This window comes from Puntigrus tetrazona, chromosome 24 (genome assembly GCF_018831695.1).
Source record: "Puntigrus tetrazona isolate hp1 chromosome 24, ASM1883169v1, whole genome shotgun sequence".
NCBI classification, from domain to species: domain Eukaryota; kingdom Metazoa; phylum Chordata; class Actinopteri; order Cypriniformes; family Cyprinidae; genus Puntigrus; species Puntigrus tetrazona.
Genome location: NC_056722.1, coordinates 4,861,268 through 4,885,618, shown reverse-complemented (window position 1 = coordinate 4,885,618; position 24,351 = coordinate 4,861,268). Strand labels below are relative to the sequence as shown.

At 37.8% G+C, this 24,351-nt stretch overlaps 2 protein-coding genes and 1 long non-coding RNA gene across 5 annotated transcripts in view; 2 read left to right on the top strand and 1 right to left on the bottom strand.

Annotated features, from left to right (window-relative positions):
* slc22a17 (solute carrier family 22 member 17) overlaps window positions 1-7,311 on the top strand; it is a 13,906-nt gene extending 6,595 nt beyond the window's left edge. The window contains exons 5-10 of the mRNA XM_043226710.1: window positions 355-520; window positions 1,631-1,746; window positions 1,828-1,936; window positions 2,626-2,849; window positions 3,804-3,915; window positions 5,796-7,311. Coding sequence (XP_043082645.1) covers window positions 355-520; window positions 1,631-1,746; window positions 1,828-1,936; window positions 2,626-2,849; window positions 3,804-3,915; window positions 5,796-6,072 — 1,004 coding nt within the window. The 3' untranslated portion in view covers window positions 6,073-7,311. The remainder of the gene's footprint in view (window positions 1-354; window positions 521-1,630; window positions 1,747-1,827; window positions 1,937-2,625; window positions 2,850-3,803; window positions 3,916-5,795) is intronic.
* Window positions 7,312-8,254: 943 nt separating this feature from the next.
* Window positions 8,255-23,240, bottom strand: LOC122329977. 2 transcript variants are annotated; one of them, XR_006247957.1, is made up of 5 exons: window positions 23,042-23,238; window positions 22,816-22,911; window positions 20,779-20,905; window positions 13,801-13,941; window positions 8,255-8,455 (listed from the first exon to the last, which is right to left on the bottom strand). It is a non-coding gene; the product is annotated as an uncharacterized LOC122329977 (long non-coding RNA). The 2 variants fall into 2 exon arrangements; XR_006247958.1 differs by lacking the exon at window positions 8,255-8,455 and adding an exon at window positions 10,607-10,739 and having other exon boundaries at window positions 23,042-23,240.
* LOC122329969 (myosin-7) lies at window positions 8,473-20,938 on the top strand. Of its 2 annotated transcripts, XM_043226708.1 has the most exons (38): window positions 8,473-9,381; window positions 9,533-9,576; window positions 9,993-10,438; window positions 10,526-10,682; window positions 11,089-11,116; window positions 11,202-11,304; window positions 11,394-11,486; window positions 11,636-11,699; window positions 11,803-11,901; window positions 11,985-12,088; window positions 12,208-12,346; window positions 12,446-12,564; window positions 12,656-12,805; window positions 12,900-13,070; window positions 13,160-13,469; window positions 13,558-13,637; window positions 13,759-13,964; window positions 14,123-14,246; window positions 14,454-14,590; window positions 14,667-14,922; window positions 15,005-15,247; window positions 15,332-15,508; window positions 15,586-15,731; window positions 15,812-15,902; window positions 15,980-16,369; window positions 16,487-16,613; window positions 16,692-16,810; window positions 17,175-17,371; window positions 17,449-17,632; window positions 17,729-17,894; window positions 17,994-18,118; window positions 18,855-19,163; window positions 19,245-19,448; window positions 19,556-19,852; window positions 19,946-20,050; window positions 20,125-20,220; window positions 20,309-20,443; window positions 20,820-20,938. In XM_043226708.1, the coding sequence occupies exons 3-38, from the start codon at window positions 10,361-10,363 to the stop codon at window positions 20,838-20,840; spliced, it is 5,550 nt and encodes a 1,849-aa protein (XP_043082643.1). In that variant the 5' UTR covers window positions 8,473-9,381; window positions 9,533-9,576; window positions 9,993-10,360; the 3' UTR covers window positions 20,841-20,938. The 2 variants fall into 2 exon arrangements, with proteins under 2 accessions (XP_043082643.1, XP_043082642.1); XM_043226707.1 differs by having other exon boundaries at window positions 8,473-10,201; window positions 10,295-10,438.
* Window positions 23,241-24,351: the final 1,111 nt, after the last annotated feature.

Sequence of the window (24,351 nt, the reverse complement as noted above, 5' to 3'; positions counted from 1 at the left end):
AGATATCTATATATATATATATATATATATATATACATATATATATATATATATATATGTAAATGTGTGTGTGTGTATATATCTAAATATATATATATATATATATATATATATATATATATATATATATATATATATATATATATATACACACACAAAATTCAAAAGTACATTTTTTCTAACCCCATTAAGTTTAATAATAAGTTTAAGCACACTTTAGGCATGAAGTCACTTTAAGGGTTAGTTCACCCCAAAATGAAGCTACTATATAAATCACTATAATATATTCTTCTATTATTCTCCTGAACCTAAAGACATGTTTTTTCCTGAGTGTTTCGTTCTGTTTGTGTTTAGGTGTGGAGCTGTGTGACCCGTCTCTGCGTCTGCTGGCGACCATGATGTCGGGTCTGACCGTGTTTGCGGGCGAGCTCCTGCTGCTGGCCGTGGCCCTCGGCAGCGGCTCCTGGAGGGGCCTCTTAGGAACCGGAGCGGCTCCTCTGTCCTTGTTCCTGTGCTACGGGTTAGTGATGAATGTCACCTGCTGGTCCTGTGCTGTTTAGTTAGTGCACTTGATATGACGCAGAGACACACCTGTTAGAAAGTTTGAAACAGACTTCCAAGTCACCCAACAGCCTTACAGAGATTAACATATAAATATATATATATAATATATATATATATATATATATATATATATATATATATATATATATATATATACATATATATATATATACACACACATATATACACATATATATATATATATATATATATTTACAGGATTATTATAGTTAACTAAAACTACAAGTGAAACAAAAATGTTCACTGGAAAAAAATCTATGAAAATGTAGCTGCCAAGACAAAATTTCTTATTTGAAAACAGCTAAAATTGAAATAAAGATGAATAAAACCTAATTCAATATTATTATATTTATTATATATTAATGGTGTAATATAAAATATTACATCACTTTTTACTTATTTACTTTTATAATTATATTTAATAATTATATATTAATATAATTATATATTAATAAATACGGTAATAAATGTATTGTCGGTTGTTCGTTCGTTAATGCATGAACTAATGTTAACAAATGGCACCTTTATTGTAAAGTGTTACCGAAAATAATATATCAGTATGAAAAAAAAGTGTGTGTGCATATATATGCTCAATATATACACACACGCAATAGATAGAACATAATAAAACAATCAAAAACAGCTTTGAATTGCTCTACTGGCCACAAAACAATATTCAGATCATCACAGAAATCCAAGCTAAAGGTTTGCAAGTGATGAAAACTCTTGTTAATTATAATGTAAGAGCGTAAGAAAGCACTGAGCTCATAATGCAGCTGACCTTTCTGTGACCCCAAACACCCGAGCTGCTTTCCGAAAAACTCTTTTGCAGGTGATTGAAACGCAGCCTGAAACTAATATTATTAAGGCTTTTAAACGCTTCATCCGCTCCTTCAGCATCATTCAGAAATATCGACCTGAAATCCCCGAGCAGCTCCGGAGCTATTAGCGCTCGTTAGCGATGATGAATCGTCCTGCTTCTCTCCGTCGGGCTGTTTCTTGAGACTGGTGTTAGCTGCGCGTGCTGCTCTTTGTCGCTCTTCAGGATCCCGGGAGTGTTCCCCGAGTCGCCGCGCTGGCTTCTGCTCTCCGAGAGAACGGGAGACATGAGTTCCTTCAGTGACCGGAGCGAGCGGCAGAGAGATGACGACAGCTTCTCGGGTCAGTCTCAACACGTCTCGCTCTTTTCCAGGCTGGAAAAATGGCTTTTCGTCTAACTGTGCGTTCTTGTGCCCGATGCAGAGCTGGACACGGAGTCGTCCTCGTCTCCTGGACGTCCTCATCTGTCTTTCCCAGAGCTGCTGCACAGCAGAAACATCTGGAAAAACCTGTGTGTGCTGGGATTCACGTCGTAAGTCTTTCCTGGGTGTGATTAAACGAGGAGAGACTGACTGCTCTTGCAAAGTAGAGCGGAAACGATTGATTTTTAGTAGAATGTCATATTTGAAGGAGAAATATAGAGCATCCAACCTGCAGAAATTGAATAAAATAAATCATAAAACATGTAATAAAGGAATAAATGACTTGCTGAAGCTAAAATAATTTTTACAAATAATTTAGTCCTGAATTAATTTTTATTTTCTTTCTTCAAGGATTGTTTATTGTGTATTTTTTATTCTCTTAATTGTGTATTTATGCATTCATTTAGCATGCATTTAATATTACCAGATTAATGTTATTTATATTCCCAGATTTATTTCAACATTTATTTTTGAATTTATTCTAGTGCTGTCAAATGATCACATTCAAAATAATTTTTTGTTTACGTAATTTGTGTACATTATTGTTATTATGTATATAAATACACACACACGTGTATATATTCACTTTTATTTATTAAAGGTTTCTATCACTATAAATATACATGCAAATCACTTAATAAAATATATGCTCTGCATTTTTGTGTGTATCTTTATGTATACATAATAAATATACACATAGACATTATGTAAAAAAAAATAAAAAAATAAAATGGTTTGGAGTGTATTCCTGTCTTATTAGAGGATGGCTTTGGTTTACGGTATCTTGACGTGTTTTCAGGTTCATCTCTCATGGCATCAGTCACTGCTATAGCTCCTTCAGAGGTGACGTCAGAGGATTCACGCCCAGCTTCTATTGGACGTACCTGCTGTCTGTCTGTGCAGGGGGCGGGGCCTGGCTGTTGCTCTGGGCGACGGTGGACAGGTGTGGTCGTCGTGGAATTCTTCTTCTAGCCATGACCTTGACCGGACTGGCCTCCCTCATCCTGCTGGGACTCATGGACTGTGAGTGGTTTTGCAGTTTTTGTAGTACCATTTTTTTTTTTTTATAAATGTATGAAATACTAAATCATTTTACATTTTCTTTCATAATAAAGACAAAATTTGAGAGACTTCCTAAGATTGCTGTAGTGTATAAAACAAACACAAATCCTATACATTACTTTTATAGTTATTTTTTAAATATTAATAGTAACACTTTACAATAAGATTTGTTAACATTAGCAATAACTAACATGAACAAAAAATAAAGAATACATGCATTACAGCATTCATTCATCTTTATTTTATTCTTTATAATAGTTTTCCATTGTTAGTTCACTAATACTAGAAGTATTGATCGTTCTTAGTTCGTGTTAACTAATGAACCTTATTGTAAAGTGTTACTTATTTTAATAATAAATTAAACAATTTATTATGTGTTTTTTACATTTCAGTGAGTTGGTATTTGCTTAGATGTTGTAAAACATTTTCTATATTCTTATTTATAAATGCATTTAATTGTTGAAAATAATTTCACAATGCAAACAGTGTCTAAAAATAGAGTCTCTCTCATATATATATGTATATATATATAATGTAAAAAAATATATAATATGTATATATATATATATATATATATAATGTAAAAAATATATATATATATATATATATATATGTGTATATATATATGTGTGTATATATGTATATATATGTAAAAAAATATATGTGTGTGTTATATATTTTATTTTTATATATTTTATTTTATTTTATATGTGGAATATGTTCTGGACATATTCTTGGCAGGTTTTGTAAGATCTGTGCATTCTTATGCTTAAAATGCATAGCAACATACAGGATAGCATAAGGATGCAGTAACACAAGAAGTGCTGGCAATACAAGTTTCAAACATGGTTCAATGAATTATTTCAGCCATTTCGCCTCATAGCGTGTAACACTGAGATGAATGTGTCCCTGCAGATCTGAGTGAGTCGGCCATGACTGTGTTCTCTATAATGGGCCTGTTCTCGTCCCAAGCGGCTGCCTCCCTCTCCATCCTGTTCACCGCTGAAGTCATGCCCACCATCATCAGGTAAACACACACGCTCCCGCGGGTCTGGTTACTAGCGCACCGTCATAACCTCGCGCTCATTTTAGCTCCTGATCAGCAGAATGCATGTAATGTATATAGAGTGAAGAAAACAGCACGATCCCTGCTGGACTCCAGAGAGCCGGTTAGGGATGTAATTTATGCATCTCTTCTGTGTTGTTCTGGCTTCCCGCCAACAGTGTTTCTCCTGGGATGAAACGGAGGGAAGAGTTTGCACCAGTTGTTCTTGTTGTTCACTTATTAAAAGTGTTCACATACTGTAGCTAGTGGAGCATGACGACTAGCAAACGGCAAGGTCATGGCTTTGATTCTTTGGGAATGTACGAAGTAATACAATGTAAATCTTCAATGCCGTGGATTAAAGTGTCTGGAACATGAATAAATGCCTGTGATGTTGTTGTCAATGTTATGTTTCATTGGTAACATTTAAAGGAACACGTCCCCTTTTTTTTATAAATAGGCTCATTTTCCAACTTCCCTAGAGTTAAACAGTTTTAACATTTTCTGTACTTTTAGCATAGCTTAGCATAGATCATTGAATCTGGTTAGACCATTAGCATCACGCTCAAAAGTGACCAAAGAGTTTCAGTACCTTTCTTATAGTTATATTGAGTACTAAGACTGACATAAAATGAAAAGTTGTGTTTTTCTAGGCAGATATGATTAGGAACTACACTCTTTTTCTGGCGTAATAATGAATAACTTTGCCAATTGTACCATGGCCGCAGCAGGCAGTGATATCATGCAGGAATAATGAAAAATATCTAAACTCTGGTCATTTCTGAGCGTGATGCTAATCAGAGTCAATGGTTTATGCTAAGCTACAGCTAAAAGTGCTATCACCAGAGATCGGCTAACAGTAAAAATAAACAGTAAAACCTAACTGTTTAACTCAAGGAGAGTCTATTTTCAAAAGGGGTTTGTTCCTTTAAAGGACAAACTCTTACTATTATGTAGTTGCTTATTAGACTGCATATTGGCATGAAACATATAATTTTATATAGTTATAATTATTAATGTCAAGATATATTACAACGAACATTATAAATACTTTTTATGCATTATATCCTAAGACCTTTATGTATAATGAATTATAAAGGGTTAAGTAAAGTGTTACCCAATATTCGTCAAATGGTTATTTATGAAGACGGATATACTGTAAGGGAACAAGCTATCTAGATTTGGGGGAAAAATATAAACTTAATCAGTACAGCAATGGCTCTCTTCACCAAAGCTTACGGCTTTCCAAATTATGAAACCCTGGTATCCACATTACCGGAGTTCTCCCATCTTGAGCTTATTAATATCCAAACTAATATGAAAGCATAGAGCACATCTAGGCCACGCTTAATCCAGAACTCTCCATTGACTTGTCAATGTCTAAAAGTATGACAAGTTGTACAGCAAAAAGGCTAAAAAGCCCTCCAAAAACTATGTCCTTAAATGCTCTTTTTTTTTTTTAAGAACAGAGATCTTAGGATATTTCACATCAGGCCTTTCGGGTGGATCATTTCTCCAACAAAAGGAATTAAGGCAAAGGGCCACTGGCATGTCAAACCAATAAAATCTAGTTCATCAATAAATCTCCTCTCAGGTTCATACCTGGTGGTGATACAGTCCTTTGACTTGATTAAAATAATGAATGGTTCTTGTTGTCAATCATGTTTCCCTCCAGTGGAAGCAGTTATGTTGCACTCTGCTTTTTTGTCCCTAAACAATGATTTCTGGGTCGATGGAGATCACTGGATTGTTTCCCCCCTCAGTGTGCGTTGTTTTCAGATTATGACACGTGTTGCTCCGTATCTTATCACATGTAGGCGACTTCGAAAGTCTGTTTTAATTTTCCGTTCTTGTGTCCACAGAGGAAGTGGCGTGGGAGCGGTCATGGCTTTGGGTTGCGTGGGCCGTCTCAGTTCTCCTCTCATGAATCTGCGTAATCACTACGGCTACTTTCTGCACCATGTGGTCTACTCGTCTCTGGCCCTGCTGGCCGTCCTCTCCATCCTGCTTCTCCCGGAGAGCAAACGCAAACCTCTTCCACAGACGCTGGCGGATGGAGAACAGTACCGCCGGCCCCCTCTGGTCCGAAGACGTAGGGATAACGTTCCTCTTCTGGCTACGCCCAACCCAGAGACCTAGCCGGCACTCTTCAAGCGCAAACACTGAGGGACTGACCTCAGAGTCCCTTTCTAATAATCCTGTATTTGTAGTCATTCCTAACACGTGTCGGTGGAGTACATGGACTGAAGGGAACCGAAGCATGTCCACTGAGTACACAAGTCAGTTCACAGTGGCATAAACAAGGGCATACAGTTTTAATTAAACACTGTCTGATCCATGTAGCATTCGGGGACTTATTAGTAATATATTCGACCGATATGAGATAAGGGCTCAAAATGACACGGTCATTTTGATATATATGTATCCCTTAAGAAAACAGGTTTAAGTTCTCACTCCACATGGAAGAAGGATGGAATTGGTTCTCTTAGTACTTTAACCCATTGCTGCTAAGAATGGCGCGCCAAGAGGATCGCTCCAGGACCGATGGACATTTTGGGGGCGAGAAGCGCTGATGATTATTTATGTGCACTCTGATTGGACTGAGGCATGATACTAGAAACACTTATTACTGTATGTTACATATCAGTCTTTGTTAAAGGAATATTAGCGGGATGCAGCTTGAGCTGTACAGGTTGACAGTTACTCCAGATTTCCTGTTTTCTGTCTCGTGCACAAATAGGTGCTAACTTTTGTTGCAAATGGACTGGAGTCAAAAAATTTACGAAACATCAGTATTTTTTCTGTAAAAAAATTACATCATATCATTTAATGCATCAAAGAAAGTAAGTGCTTTACAGTGCACACTGAGGGGCAATTTTTGTGGAGTAATTTGACAGCTTAAGTTGCAATAAACCTGTAATATTCCTTTAATGAGGCCGATTGAAATCGCACTGCTCATAGCGTCCCTTATTTCTCTGTTACTTACCTTGAAGATCGAGGCTGAGGATTATGAAAGCAGAGGGAAGGAACGGCACTTGAATGTCGACACTGTCAGGATTTATTTTGTGTCTTATGTCTTTCTCCCTTTTTTTGTCTTTGCCTATTGCATTTTCAGTCTGGTTGTTGAAATAAGGAACACTGGAAACAAATTATGTAGCTTTCTCTTGTAAACGCCTCTTTGTGTTAGATTCTTTAAAATGCACTTAAAAGTTCTTAATTGTTAGTAATAATTTTAATTATTATTATTATTACTACTACTACTTGAATAATAAAGGATAATAGTAATAAATCTGATGTTTGCGCAACACTTACTAAACAATGCTGTAATTATTAATAAATCTTTAATCAAGTCTAATTACAAATAAAATCTGGTGAAATCACAGAAGTGAATGTTCTTTAAAGTCTAAAGCTGAATGCGTAGACATTGGTGTTAAATGTTCGGTTGTACCTCTGGTCGCTGGTTTGTGTATTTTTGGATCTTCAGTTTTTGTAGGCGAGCTCATGAGACGAGGCCAATGATTCACCATAAAAAAATCTCTGCACAGCAGTTCCTGATTCTGTAATAGTCAAAAAGGTCAGTCTATGTTTGTCCGGCAGAACTTCACTACAGTGCCCCCAAATGTTTACTCATTACATATCAATCAACTATATCTATATACAGGGTTCCCATGAATATTTCAAACCTGGAACTGTATTAAAATCCTTGTTAGCTGAAACCTTGGCAATGTGATATGAATTACGAGCAGGAAATGAGTGATATTTATATAACGTTATCTTGGAAAAAGTCCTAAATCATTAGTTCAAATGTATGGAAACCCTAAATACAAATGCATTTCAGTATACCATTACACAATATCAAATATTCACCCAAAGACAACAGACACTAATTTAGCATCGTAGCTCTATTGAATTACCATTATGGATCTCGGACAGCTGGCCGCTCGCGTCCTCTCTCGTACTGTAAATCCCGTAGATCAATCGACTAATTATCCTTCTGAGATTCTTGCCAGGAGTTTTCAAGTCTCTGAGGGTTTGCTTGTAGATGTGATAAATATACATGCAATGAAAACCATCTCACTTGTTGAACACTTGCACCTTGTTAACGTCTGACATTTGCGGCCTAGCTGTCTTCACTTGGCAGAACATCTAATTATAGTCCCTCTTCGTCGTCACCGGATTAAACCATACATGTCTGTTGGCAAACATCAAGTTACAATAATAGTCTTTACACAAACACTTCTTCCCTAATAAGTGATTTCAAATGTTTCTATAATCATCGAAATGAAAATAATAAAAGATCAACAAGAGAACTAGATCAGAATGAGTGAGCCAACTGTGTTTTATTAATTTAACCTCTAAGGTAATTTACACCGTGACAGGGGCACATATGCAGCAGGACTGGGCAGGAAACCAAACGTTTGACCCGACAGAAAGACGATACCTCATATGTCTCGCTTGTCTTGTGATGGTGGATGCATGCACAGGATATCACAGCAAGGCCATGACTGCTTTAGTTTCACCGCTGCAATAAAACAAAGTGGTCCATCACTCTTCCTTTGTTTATATTTGTCTTTCAGTGAAACGTTCCACAGCGTTACATAAATGGAAGTGCTACTGTCTGCGGCCCAACCTGTGATTCTCAATCAATGGGCGTCACTTTACAGGAATTTCACAGGGTTATCTTTGTACCCAAGGACAAATGAGGAGATGATCCTGTGCCAACGAAGCAAGGAATCGTTTCATGTGTTGCTCATTGACCTTCAACCCATTGTATGACAGATAGTTGTTCAGTGTGACATTTCAAACTTCTGTTTGTAGTCGCATCTGCCTGGAAAATTCCTCAAATAGCAAAAATTGGATGGGGTTTTGCATTATCCCCTTCTTTTTGTTGCAAAATAAGTTACATGAATTCATTCCGAATGTTTTTTTTTAACATGGAGAATAATGCTTTGTTCATGCTGAAACGTTAGGACGAAATGAAAACACAACATCATGGTTGAATCTCAACTGTTACTTTATTAGGATTACTTACCTGTCTGATTATTCTATTAGACTTCTATTAGGCAATTTCAAAGCTACTTTAAGATCATAAGTATATGTACATTTATACATATTGATGATGCAACACAAAGATTATTGCCTGTGGGGAAAAATCATGCTTAAAAATGTAGCATATTTTTAATACAAACAGATTTTAATTGTCTCCTGTAATTATTTTCCATTATGGGATGTTGTTGGCAGTGGTGGAATAACTGGTGTGTATGAAAAACTATGCATATCCCTCCCTAGCTCAGCTGAACCAAACACAATAGCAGTTTGGCATAACAGTGTGCCAACTCCCTTATTTAGATAGATAGTGGGTTTATAAAAGAGAGGAAGGTTGCACTGTTGAGAGGATCCTCAGCTTCGGCGATTCAACTTTCCCTCAAGCCTACGACTTTTGTACAGGTAATATGCAGCTATTTAAAAGTCACCAAGCAAGATGAAGTCTTTCTTTAAACGTTTTCTTCAAAATTATTTTCAATCATAATGAGACTAATAACTTTGTAATTCATGGTGATGGATTTTGAACCATTATCTCTGATGGCATTGGTTGTAGGGGAGCGTCTGTGGGAATATTTTCTGGGTTGGCAGCAGTTAGAGGTAATGGACCTCTTATTAGTGTTTCATTGTCATAATGCATGTGCTTGATAAAGAAATTAGATTTTACAACAATACAGCTTCATTAACAAGGCTACAATTACTGACTGTGGCTTAATGCACTTTTTAACAACTTGTATGCATGAAAAGTTTTCTTTTTTTGTCTCATAACAGTAAGGAACACAAAACTGTGTTTCCTGTACATTTTTTTTTAGATACTTTTAAAACATTTTATACATTTATTTTACAATTTAATTGAATATGTTTACATTTTTTATGTTTTTCATTTTGTTTAATGAAATATGGGATACACCGTATTTTTTTATATTTTTTATTTGGCAATTTTGTCTTAAGCGACCGGATAGTATATACAGGAGCCTATCTCTAATAGTATTCTATGTCTATGTACTTGGGAGCAGAGTGAAAGATGGGGGATGCCCAGATGGCAGAGTTTGGGGCTGCTGCTCCATACCTCAGGAAATCAGACATAGAGCGTCTGGAGGCCCAAACTCGGCCCTTTGACATGAAAAGGGAATGTTTTGTTCCTGACCCTAATGAGGAGTATGTGAAAGGGACCATTGTGAGTCGGGATGGTGATAAAGTCACCTGTGATACTGAAAGAGGCAAAGTAAGCAAAAGTTGAACTCTTGACTATTACTTCACTACATTAGAGGACCTTTTCGCTTCGAGTAATAGCTGTTGGAATATTTGCTTTTTACAGACAGTGACTGTGAAGGAGTCTGATATTCATCCTCAGAACCCGCCAAAGTTCGATAAAATTGAGGACATGGCGATGTTCACCTTCCTGCACGAGCCGGCTGTGTTGTATAACCTCAAAGAGCGTTACGCAGCCTGGATGATCTACGTGAGTAATAAACGAGAGTCTCAACGAATCTACTGCATTCATTGTCTTGTATAGTTGTACTGAACTGATTCATCTGCCACATTACAGACCTACTCTGGGCTCTTCTGTGTTACTGTGAACCCCTACAAGTGGCTGCCAGTGTACAACCAGGAGGTCGTCATTGCTTACAGAGGAAAGAAGAGGAGTGAAGCTCCTCCTCACATCTTCTCCATCTCTGACAACGCCTACCAGTACATGCTGTCAGGTGTGTCTATGTGACAGTGGTTTTCAACTGGTTTTGGAACGCCGAAATCACATCAATCTGGCAAGAAAATAAATGAATGTTGATAAATGAAATTGTGCTTAAAAGTCGTGTCGCAACTGTTGTATGCAATCATTTTCTACTTTGTGTTTTTTGAGACTGTCATACAACATGTCAATTGGCATCTGTCTAATTTGACTAGTTTCTATCAAGTAACAGGTCAATTAAAAAATAATATAATATATACAATCACTAAAAATGACTGAAAGTGGTTTGCCCACTTTGATGAGTTCCTATATATTTTGCTCTTCTAACTATGCACAATTTTATGGTTAGTTGCGATTTATTAGGTTTATTAGGTTAGAACATAAATTATAATGTTATTTTATATTTTTATCACCCTTTTCAGACAGAGAAAACCAGTCTATTCTTATCACGTAAGTAGCTTCTGTCCATTGGGTTCCATAAAAGGAAAAAGAAAAAAAAAAGTAATTCTTTAACATGATATCTCTAAACCTAAAGTGGAGAATCTGGTGCTGGAAAGACTGTGAACACCAAGAGAGTCATTCAGTACTTTGCCAGCATTGCAGCTGGACCTTCAAAGAAGGATACCAGTGATAAGAAGGTAAACTGAGGAGATCTGAATTTTAAAAAACTTAAAACTTATTGGACTGCCATTGTGTCTGACTGCTATTCACCATACACAAATTTCAGGGTACTCTGGAGGATCAAATCATCCAATGTAATCCTGCTCTTGAGGCCTTTGGCAATGCCAAGACCATCCGAAATGACAACTCATCTCGCTTTGTGAGTGGACAATGCTTTAAGTTCACTTTAACTTGCTTTATTGGCATGACATTTGTATAAATTCAAGTAAAGTTGCATTTTATAGATTTTGTGTTGGATTTCATGTTATAAATACCACGTTATTTAAATACAATATCCCTTTTTAATAGGGCAAGTTCATCCGAATCCACTTTGCTGCCAGTGGCAAGCTAGCATCTGCTGATATTGAGACTTGTAAGAATGATCTTTGGTTATTTACTAGTTTATCTTTTATGATGCCTACTCATATAATTTCCCCATTTAGGCACAATGCTTACTTTGTGAAATCTATAAATAGATCTTCTGGAGAAGTCTCGTGTGACTTTCCAGCTCAAGGCTGAGAGAGACTACCACATCTTCTACCAGATCCTGTCTCAGAAGAAACCAGAACTATTAGGTGGGCAAAAAGGGTGTTACAAAATGGCTAATTTTGTTCTTAAAAAGTCTTACAAAATAATGTACCTTGTGTTTTTCTCTCAGAGATGCTGCTGATCACAGCAAACCCTTACGATTACGCCTTCATTTCTCAAGGAGAGACGCAAGTGGCTTCTATTAATGATGCTGATGAGCTGATGGCTACAGATGTGTGTTATCTAAAACATCTATAAATCTGTTGATTCCAACTTATGAAGCTTTAGAACTGTCTGAAAAGTCTGTATTATTATCCATATGAATTATTAGACACACTCTACATTTGCTGTAGGAAGCGTTTGATGTTCTGGGCTTCACCCAAGAGGAGAAGAATAGCATCTACAAGCTGACCGGGGCCATCATGCACTACGGCAACATGAAGTTCAAGCAGAAGCAACGAGAGGAACAGGCAGAGGCTGATGGGACTGAGGGTCAGTATTAAGAGAAAACCCTGACAGGATGCAGTTATTTGTTAATAGAAGATTTATTCCCCTCAACCCTTTATTTCCCATTTTTTTAATTGATGGCAGATGCTGATAAGTCAGCTTATCTGATGGGCCTGAACTCTGCTGATCTCATCAAGGCTCTGTGTCACCCAAGAGTTAAAGTAGGAAATGAGTGGGTCACCAAGGGACAGAATGTCCAGCAGGTAGAAACTATTTTGTTATTAACATATACTGTTAACCTAACCATAAATACTTAAAAATATATATGTGTAACATTTTAATGTCTATTGGCAGGTGTATTATGCCACTGGAGCTCTTTCCAAATCAGTGTACGAGAAGATGTTCTTGTGGATGGTTGTGAGAATCAACCACTCCCTGGACACCAAACAGCCTCGCCAGTACTTCATTGGTGTGCTGGACATTGCTGGGTTCGAGATCTTTGATGTAAGATTCCATCAATAGATTTTTGTTATTCTAAAATAAATAGAGCAAGCATCCCATTTTACCAATGTCATTATAAAACATATTCCACCTGCAGTTCAACACCTTCGAGCAGCTGTGCATCAACTTCACTAATGAGAAGTTGCAGCAGTTCTTCAACCACCACATGTTTGTGCTGGAGCAAGAGGAATACAAGAAGGAGGGTATTGAGTGGGAGTTCATTGACTTTGGCATGGACTTGCAGGCTTGTATTGATCTCATTGAAAAGGTGGGTATTCAAAGCCTTTTTTTGTAACATCTTTAAGTTTTTGAGTTACACAAGGTTTGTTTTAACATATAAACCTGCCTTCTCTATAGCCCATGGGTATCATGTCCATCCTTGAAGAGGAGTGCATGTTTCCCAAAGCCAGTGATTCAACATTTAAAGCTAAGCTTTATGACAACCACTTGGGGAAATCAAGCAATTTCCAGAAGCCCAGGATTGTCAAGGGCAAACCAGAGGCCCATTTTGCCCTGGTCCACTATGCTGGTACTGTGGACTACAACATCAATAACTGGCTGGTGAAGAACAAGGATCCTCTCAATGAGACAGTTGTTGGCCTCTATCAGAAGTCCACCATGAAACTGTTGTCTCACCTGTTTGCTAATTATGCTGGTGCTGACTCAGGTGGGATTTTGTTGGAAAATTTCTGATACAAATACGGATTTGATTCAAGGTTCATTAAAGCAACAGCAACTTTTGTTTCTTGCAACAGCCATGGCAGAAGGAGGTGGCAAAACAAAAGAGAAAAAGAAAAAAGGCTCTTCTTTCCAGACAGTGTCTGCTCTTCACAGGGTAATGGGGTGTTTTACACACATAAAATGGTTACCATAACATAATATAACTTGGTTTCTTAATAACTTTAAACAAGCATGACAACCGACAATGTATATGGATGAATAACATCTATTCACAGGAAAACTTGAACAAGCTGATGACTAACTTGCGGTCAACTCACCCTCACTTTGTACGCTGCATCATCCCCAATGAGACTAAGACTCCAGGGGCGATGGAGAATCCTCTGGTCATGCACCAGCTGCGCTGTAACGGTGTGCTGGAGGGCATCAGAATCTGCAGAAAGGGCTTCCCCAACAGGATCCTGTATGGAGATTTCAAGCAGAGGTGCTTAAGAATACAATAATTCTTAAGTACACACTTAAGTACACACTTGATTCAAAAACAATCATAACTTGTGTAACAAGAATGAACATTTTTAAATATTTATCTTTCAGTGATTCCAATTGAGTTTTCTGATTTCTTTGTTTTATATGCAACAACAGATATCGTATCCTGAACCCTGCTGCTATCCCAGAGGGTCAGTTCATTGACAGCAGGAAAGGAGCTGAAAAGTTACTGGGTTCTTTGGATATTGACCACAACCAATACAAGTTTGGACATACTAAGGTAATTGCTGTCTAGATTTTGTGTAATTGTCTGTGAAGCTTTAAAATGGTCTTCTATCCCAGTTTAATGTGTGGAGACAAATAAGCTACTAAAAGATTGACATCCCTGAAATGTGTACCACGGCTCAGCATTGCTCTGTTTGTGCACAGAAGAGACTGCTTATTCTATGTGTTGATCATATGTCTCTGGAATAACATATTTTTTAAGGTGTTCTTTAAAGCTGGTCTGTTGGGTACCCTTGAAGAAATGAGAGATGATCGTCTTGCTCTCATCATCACCAATCTTCAAGCTAGATCACGTGGCCTTCTCTCAAGAATTGAGTTCCAGAAGCTTGTTGAACGAAGGTAACTGGGTGGGCAACTAAATCTTTCACTATCCAATGAAAGAGGCAAATAGAACAGAAGCTGATATATTTTGCAGAGATGCCTTGCTTGTCATTCAGTGGAATGTACGTGCCTTCATGGGTGTCAAGAATTGGCCCTGGATGAAGCTTTACTTCAAGATCAAACCACTGCTGCGATCTGCTGAAGCAGAAAAAGAGATGGCCAACATGAAGGAAGAATTCCTGAAGTTGAAGGAGGCTTACGCCAAATCTGAAGCCCGTAGAAAAGAGCTTGAAGAAAAGATGGTTACTCTTCTCCAAGAGAAGAATGACCTGCAACTCCAAGTCCAAGCTGTAAATTAATTTCTTGAATCAATTAATAACATGTTTGATATATGTAATATGAATCCAAATAATATTCTGTATCTGTAAACAGGAACAAGATAATCTTTGTGATGCTGAGGAAAGATGTGAGGGTCTGATAAAGAACAAGATCCAGCTTGAGGCCAAAGTCAAAGAGCTGACTGAGAGGTTGGAGGATGAAGAGGAAATGAATGCAGAGCTGACTGCAAAGAAACGAAAGCTGGAGGATGAATGTTCTGAGCTCAAGAAGGACATTGATGATCTTGAGCTCACTCTGGCCAAAGTAGAGAAAGAGAAACATGCCACAGAGAACAAGGTCAGTTTTTTTCAACACTGAGCATGTTAGAGATACAAGAATGGTGCATTAAGAGTTCCTTGATATATTTATACACTTCTACAGGTTAAAAATCTGACAGAAGAGATGGCAGCTTTGGATGAGATCATTGCTAAGCTGACCAAGGAGAAGAAAGCTCTGCAGGAGGCCCACCAGCAAACACTGGATGATCTCCAGAGTGAGGAAGACAAAGTCAACACACTCACTAAAGCTAAGGCCAAGCTGGAGCAACAAGTGGATGATGTGAGTAGATCTTTGACAATGCTAATGTAAATGAACCATGAAAAATGCTAAATGAAACACTTTTATTGTCCTTTCAGCTTGAGGGTTCCCTGGAACAGGAAAAGAAACTTCGTATGGATCTGGAGAGGGCAAAGAGGAAGCTTGAGGGAGACTTAAAGTTGACCCAAGAGAGCGTGATGGACCTGGAAAATGACAAACAACAACTAGAAGAGAGGATTAAAAAGTGTGTTTAAGGATAGTTAAGGAAAACAACTCACAATTTGAATTATTAAAAATAGTAATTACATATGTTCTGAAACACAGGAAAGATTTTGAGATCAGCCAGCTCAGTAACAGGATTGAAGATGAGCAGGCAATGGCAGCCCAACTCCAGAAGAAACTGAAGGAGTTGCAGGTAAACTTGATGATTCTTATAAAGTTGAACAGTTGGACTAAGAAATGCTGTAACTTTGGTTTTCCTCACATTACCAGGCTCGTATTGAAGAGCTTGAGGAAGAGCTGGAGGCAGAGAGAGCCGCTCGTGCCAAAGTTGAGAAACAGAGGGCTGATCTGTCCAGAGAACTGGAGGAGATCAGTGAGAGATTGGAGGAGGCTGGTGGAGCCACTGCTGCCCAGATTGAGATGAACAAGAAACGTGAAGCTGAGTTCCAGAAGCTGCGCAGAGACCTTGAAGAGTCCACTCTGCAACATGAAGCTACCGCTGCTACACTGAGAAAGAAACACGCAGACAGTGTAGCTGATTTGGGAGAGCAGATTGACAACCTTCAGAGAGTCAAGCAGAAGTTGGAGAAAGAGAAGAGTGAACTCAGACTGGAGCTGGACGATGTGGTCTCCAACATGGAGCAGCTTGCCAAAGCCAAGGTGATAAATTCTTCAGTTTCCATGTTAGAATTTTTGATTGTCTTCATTTCAGGTGTTTTTTATAACCATGTGTCCATTCCGATTTATTTGCTATTCAATTATATAACATGAATTCAGGCAAACCTGGAGAAAATGTGCAGGACCCTTGAGGACCAGATGTCAGAATATAGAACAAAATACGAAGAAGGACAACGCAGCATCAATGACTTTACCATGCAAAAAGCAAGGTTGCAAACCGAAAATGGTATGTACTCTGATAGAGTATTTGGCTCCTCAGATCACACACAACTTTTTGTAATGTGATGGTTATACTATTACCCAGGTGAACTTTCTAGACAGCTGGAAGAGAAAGATTCTTTGGTCTCTCAGCTAACAAGAGGCAAGCAGTCCTACACTCAGCAGATTGAGGACCTCAAGAGACAACTGGAGGAGGAAGTCAAGGTATTGCAACTACAAATTCAATGTTGTATAACAGAACAGAATGCAATGGTACAAGGACAGACTTGGGTCAAGTCCTTTGCTCAAAATGTGATTCAGTTCTTTCATTAAGGTGTTCAAACTTTTTTATTAATTTTTTTGTACGTTTATTGTTTAACCACTGGTCTACACCACAAGAAATTAAACCTCTGATGAATCCAAAGTCCAGAAATAACCAAGGTTGGCACTTGAATTTACAAATTTAGATTATCAAAGTCCTGCATTCATTCACCTTATTCACTTAACCCACACTCCTCAAAGAGGCGAGATCACTGCAGCTTTGGGCCCTTCCCCATAAGAGAATACATTAATTTTGAATATTTTACAGGCTAAGAATGCCCTGGCCCATGCAGTTCAATCTGCTCGTCATGATGCTGATCTGCTGAGAGAACAGTATGAAGAGGAGCAAGAAGCCAAAGCTGAGCTGCAGAGAAGTCTGTCCAAGGCAAACTCTGAGGTGGCTCAGTGGAGAACCAAGTATGAAACTGATGCCATCCAGAGGACAGAGGAGCTGGAGGAAGCTAAGTATGAACTAGGAAATAATTGGGGTTTTCATGAATCATAGCATACAAATAATTGACTGATTCAGTTTTTTCATGAAGGAAGAAACTTGCCCAGCGTCTGCAAGATGCAGAAGAAGCTGTGGAAGCTGTCAATGCTAAATGCTCCTCACTGGAGAAGACTAAACACAGGCTGCAGAATGAGATTGAAGATCTTATGGTGGATGTGGAGAGATCCAACGCTGCTGCTGCTGCTCTGGACAAGAAGCAAAGAAACTTTGACAAGGTGGGTAAAACAAATGAATAGGTATATAATCTTATTGTTATCAATGTAATCAAGGTCAAGTGGTAACTAATCAAAGTCACTGAATCTATCAAACAGGTCCTGGCTGAATGGAAGCAGAAATATGAAGAGTCTCAGAGTGAGCTGGAAAGCTCCCAGAAGGAGGCCAGATCTCTGAGCACTGAACTGTTCAAACTGAAGAACTCTTATGAGGAATCTCTGGATCATCTGGAGACCATGAAGAGAGAAAACAAGAACCTCCAAGGTGAAATTGATTTAGTATTCATCTATGCTTTCACATGTCACATAAATAATATATTTATCCAGACTTTTTGTTTATTAACCACTACTACCTAATAAACAGAGGAGATTGCTGATCTCACTGAACAAATTGGTGAGAGTGGAAAGAACATTCATGAACTAGAGAAAATTCGCAAGCAGCTGGAGCAGGAGAAAGCTGAAATTCAAGCAGCTCTGGAAGAAGCTGAGGTAAATTGTGTTGTCTAGTTTTTCCAGTTATACACTAGAACAGTGGTCCCCAACCTTTTTAAGCCCAAGCCTATATGAAAGACAAGATCTAGCTATTGAAGAACTGATTGGAAAAGACCACCCAGATTTGACATCCAATTTGGATCCTTTTATTTTCCAATTTAATTAGTAATGCACTGATTTTATTCTGACTTATTTAACACAAAAGGCCATTTTAAAAGCAAGTTTATTTATATATTATATAAAAAGTAAACATGCCTTAAAGGAACACTCCACTTTTTGGAAATAGGATTTGAGTATTACCATTTTTTAATTAATTTAGATGCTCTCCGGGTCTGGCGATAGTACTTTTAGCATAACTTCGCATAGATCATTGAATCCAATTAGACCAGTAGCATTACATGATATTTTTCATATTTAATACTTGACTTATGAATTTATATTGTTTACCAGACCAGCGGAAAGAGAACATTTTTAGGCTTCTTTTAACATGTATGTATTTGTCTTTATCATTGTCCCAGAAGGTTCCAAAAATAACAGCAAAATAAGTACAATACAGTACAAAGACTAGAGAAATGTAATGTTTTTTTTTTTTAGTTATTTTTAATATTACCTTTTGGAGCTACTGAGACATTGATAAAGATTGACCAGTCTATTGCAATCAAAAGGTTGGTGACTACTGCACTAGAATGTCTTTTTTTGTACTTTTTAATGGCTATGTCCATTGACCTGTCAGGGCTCCCTGGAGCATGAAGAAGGAAAAATTCTTAGAGCTCAGCTGGAGTTCAATCAGATCAAAGCTGATATTGAACGTAAGCTGGCTGAGAAAGATGAAGAGATGGAGCAGGCCAAGAGGAACCAGCAGAGAATGATTGATACCCTTCAAAGTTCACTAGAATCAGAGACTCGCAGCAGGAATGAAGCTCTCAGACTGAAGAAGAAAATGGAGGGAGATCTCAATGAGATGGAGATTCAGCTCAGCCAGGCTAACAGACAGGCATCAGAAGCCCAGAAGCAACTTAAGAGTCTTCATGGACATCTCAAGGTATGCTTGATTATGTTTTTAACCAAAATCTTGGTGTTTAAAACTTCTACAGAATTTTCATTTGCAAAATTTTTATCACAGGATGCCCAAATGCAGTTAGATGACGCTCTTCGCAGTAATGATGATCTCAAAGAGAACATAGCAATTGTGGATAGACGCAACAATCTTCTGCAAGCTGAACTGGATGAGCTGAGATCCCTGGTGGAACAGACTGAGAGAGGAAGGAAGCTGGCTGAGCAGGAACTGCTGGACGTCAGTGAGAGAGTTCAGCTCCTACATTCTCAGGTATGGACATCTATCTACATATCCACGCTAACCAAAACTTTAAACCCTCTCTTAGTACACAATATCATCTAGGAGACTATATTAAAGTCAGTGCTGTCCATGTTTAGAACACCAGTCTGCTGAATCAGAAGAAGAAGCTGGAGGGAGATAATACTCAGCTTCAGACTGAGGTTGAGGAGGCAGTGCAGGAGTGCAGGAATGCTGAGGAAAAAGCCAAGAAGGCCATCACTGATGCTGCCATGATGGCAGAGGAGCTGAAGAAGGAGCAGGACACCAGTGCTCATCTGGAGCGCATGAAGAAGAACATGGAGCAGACCATCAAAGACCTGCAGCACCGTCTGGATGAAGCTGAGCAGATCGCCATGAAGGGAGGCAAGAAGCAGGTCCAGAAACTGGAAGCCAGGGTTAGTTCCTCAAACTCAGTTCTTAATGTTGCAATATAGATTTTAAATTCAATATCGAGCATGTGAATTTAAAATAATTCTTGGTTTGGTTAGGTCAGAGAGCTGGAAAATGAGGTGGAGCTGGAGCAGAGAAAGGCGAGTGAGTCTGTGAAAGGAATCCGTAAATATGAGAGACGCATCAAGGAGCTCACCTACCAGGTCACTTTCTCTATTCAATACTATAGCCCCATCTTCAAATCATGGCTCAAAAATAATCAAAATTGCATTAACAGACCGAAGAAGACCGTAAGAATCTGGCTCGGCTTCAAGACCTTGTGGACAAACTTCAGCTGAAGGTCAAATCCTACAAGAGAGCTGCTGAGGAGGCGGTAAGTTAATTTCTGGGACATCCCTTTACTGTATACACATCATGTTCTGTATATTGTTTTTGCCAGCAACCTTTTGTTTTTTAACTAGGAGGAACAGGCCAATTCAAATCTGACCAAGTTCCGTAAGCTTCAGCATGAGCTGGATGAGGCTGAGGAGAGGGCTGATATTGCTGAATCTCAGGTCAACAAGCTGAGAGCCAAGAGCAGAGACACTGGCTCTAAGGTAAGTTATCATAGTTTTACACAGTATTTGGTGTACTTACTATCTTAGAGTGTAAGAAGACTGGGAGCTATTGGACAATGTTTAAAGGGTCATATGATGTTGCTAAAAAGAACATTATTTTGTGTATTTGGTGCAGTGCATTGTGTTTCATAGTGTATTGAAAAATCTCATTTTCCACATGCTGTACTGTTTGTTTGTAAAGTGTGTTCTGGTTAACTATCCAGTGCATTGTGATTGGCCAAATACCTTTTGGTGGAAATGTTATACCCCTTAACATAAAATTATGCCAAGTGTTGCTTCAAAGTGACACAAATATACCAAGATAACAAATATACCTTCCAAACAATTGTCTTTCTCTTCTCTTTTCCTCTGGCAGAAAGGGCATGATGAAGAGTGAAGCTGTCACTTGCTTCTTTCTGAAAGGCTTGTTTGGTCTGACGCTATGCTTCTTGACGTCCTTACCTGTAGTTTGTTAGAATAAAGTGTGCAAATGAATCCTTGTGGTCGGTCACATTTGTAAAAGATATTTGCTAGCACGTTCCTATTCATAGAATATTCATATGTGCATGAACATACAAGCTGTCTAGAGCAGTGGTTCCCAACCTTTTAAAGTGCCCACACAACCAAACATGAATCCTTCTCGTATTTTTTCTTCTTTTAGTTTATTTTGAGTCTTTTCTGTGTCCTGCTTACTTGTAGATGAAGTATTTTCCTTTTCAGCGATCCCGTTGTCAACCATTTATCCATGTTTATATCTGTTTTGGCATGTATGCAGCAAAAATATATTAGCCTAAATCAGTGGTTGTCATTAAACCAATCAACGACCTGGAATAGTGAACTAGTAACAGTTTATTATTATGATTTTTTTTATTTAATTAATTATGATTTTAATTATTACTACACATTTTTAGTCATTAGCAATTTTATTATTATTGATAATAATTCAACATTTAACTGTTGATTTAAATTAAAACCACTGGTCTAGAGTAAACCACACAGATTATGATTACGTTTATTGACTTTGAATTAGTCAATTTTCTAAATGATTCAACATTTAATGTTGATTTAAATTAGCTTAACTTAAACTCATCCCCTGACCATATGCATTTTTCAATTGGAATATGCTATTTAATATGGCATGATTGCCAGAGATGGTGGTAAACTCTATTTAAGTTCAACTCTATGGAAGAATACAATTAAACTGAGAATATAGACGGATCAATTCACATGCTCCAACCCCTGTTGAATACTACAGTAGTGTAGAAATGTTAGCAACCAACAGTAGCTTAGGTGTTTTAGTCACCATTAGAATATCTGTGCACAGAGATCCATAGAATCGAAGCAAATCAGAAAAATTAGCCATCACTAAAATCTAAATAACGTTATATAAATGTAAAAATAATTTAATAATTCACTTTGGGCCAGTTTTACTAAACAGGGCAAATTGTGCAAAAAGCACAATTCCAAAACAGCGCCAATAGGTGTGGAAATTTCTGTGTGTTATTACTTTATGCAACACTTCCATATCAGCCAACACCATATACCAAACGCAGAGCAAATTTGCATAGTCACAAATAAAAATAATGAAGCCACAGAATAATGACTATAGAAAATAGTTTTGGCAAGAGCTGGTATTGCATGACTGCTAGTTGACAGTTCCACATGTTTTTTTTATGTCTTGAAGTAAATTAAAAATGACTTGGCATATGATGTGTTCAGATAATGTGTTCGTCTGGTGTTCAAAATAAATAGGTGTAGAAAAAAATACCCTCGCTACAACGCAATCTCTGTTCTCTGCGGTGCCTCCTTATAGCAACAATAACAGCCATACAAGCGCAAAAAAGTTTAAGACATGCTTTTTAAGACCACAAATAACCTGACGAGCGCAAACATTCGCTAATCTCAGTGTGTGATTCATTTGCATACACAAATTGTGTGTCTAAAAGGGAAACTCCTACAAATGCATAATCTATAAGGTCACATGCAAAAATTACTTTATCCACTCTTGTCACCGCATGTCTTTATTAAAACCTAAAAGAACTACTTTAACACCAAAAGACTGTTTGTGTTGCTGCAAGCTGTTAGTAAAACTGGCACACAATCTTCTCACTTCCTGAAATTCAAATTGAAAAACATACCAGTTAAAGAGCTAAATATTTGTAGTGCATGAAATTTGCCATATTTTTTTCCAATTCAATGCATATGATGAATTTGCTAAGTTATTTTCCAACACTTGTTGCCAACGTTTATAAGTCAAATGCCATTCATCTTCACTAGAAAAGTTACTTGCAAAATTTCTGACAAATGCTACTTTACCCAACTTACATTATTTATATTGTCAGAATGATTCTTCTAGAAGGAAAAACACCTACCATGTTATTTCTTCTTTTGAGCATGAATGAAACCAAAGACTTTGGCAGATTATTGCAGAGTCATCTCTCAAGGGTGTCCTCTAAACGTCCTCCACACTGAAAGTGATTAAAGAACAGGACAAATCATTGTTACAGTAACAGCTACAAAACATATACAGTAAACGGCCATGAAAAAAAAAAAGTTTCCAATTATAATATTAAACAATGCATTGATTTAATCTCTCACCTGCATTAAGTGATCCCTTTCTGCACTGCATCCGTTTCTTTCGAGTGCATAAGGCTTGAGACCTGCAAAACAAATTGCACAATTAATATATGCAATAATTCCAAATGTAAACTTCAGAATCAAACAAATGAGCCGCTGCTTGCCAGGCTGGACGCTGAATGCCTGAACACAACAGTGCGGTAATGTGGGTAAACCTTAGTGTTGAAGGTGAAGAACAGTGCTGGAGGTGGAGTCTGAATATAGGGAGGAGCTCCTCAAAGGTTCACAGAGGAACTGACCATCATGCAACCTTAAACCACAACAGAATGTGCTCGAGATATGTTAAGGTATACTGCAGTAAGTACTGCTGGACTGACATTTCATAGGACTGTGAGATGACTCTTTTGATCTAGCAGCATCTTAAACTTTCACCTTTCGATTTACAAATGCTGTTAACAGCTAACTGACCCCTTTAGACATCCAGAAACAGATGCACAATGAGAATAACAGATGAACATTGTATTTACACAAACTGCTCATTTGGCTAATAAACCAAATTTTTTTTGGCTGCACTTTATTTGACTCTAACTACACTGACCTGTACTTGGCTAAGTATTGCTGGATAACACAAGCTAATTACATGGATTAGGGTTAGGTGGGGTAGGCTTAGGGTTAGTACCTAGTTATTTTCAAGTTATTGTAATTTAATACAACATGTACATGAGGATCAGATCTGTATAATAAAGTTATATACATTTTTCATTAAGCAAACCAAACAAATGCTTAGGCAAAGATACAGCAACAATGACCTTTTGTTTCTGTCTTTTATCTCAAACTCATTGCAATGTTGCACGTCGGGTAATAATAAACGCTTGTCTTGTGACTGGCATTGTTTTGCCTCAGTTGGCCATGTAACTTAAGTAGTATGTATATGGCTCGCAAGGGTGCCAACATGTACCACTTGACGTTTATTTATGCGCTTGGAGACCTTTGCAAATGGGGCATCTGCTTTATGTGTTCTCAATGTCCCTCATCAGTTGCTCCCATTTCGTCAGAGGCTCAGTAGGAATTTCACAGGGTTATCTTTGTACTCAAGGACAATGGGAAAGAAACAATGTGGAACAAACAAGACAGTGGCAAGAGGATGACTGACAGCCCGCCTCAGACCTCCATATGTTTCAGAGCAGGCAATGCCATTTGATAGTGCATTGTGCACGTAGCGGTTGCAAACGTTCCTTTAAAGAGTTGATGATGGAGTTCAATAGTTTTAAGTTAAAAAATAGACTCATCAATAAAATGTCAATAAATAATAATGGTATTAGCCAGCATTA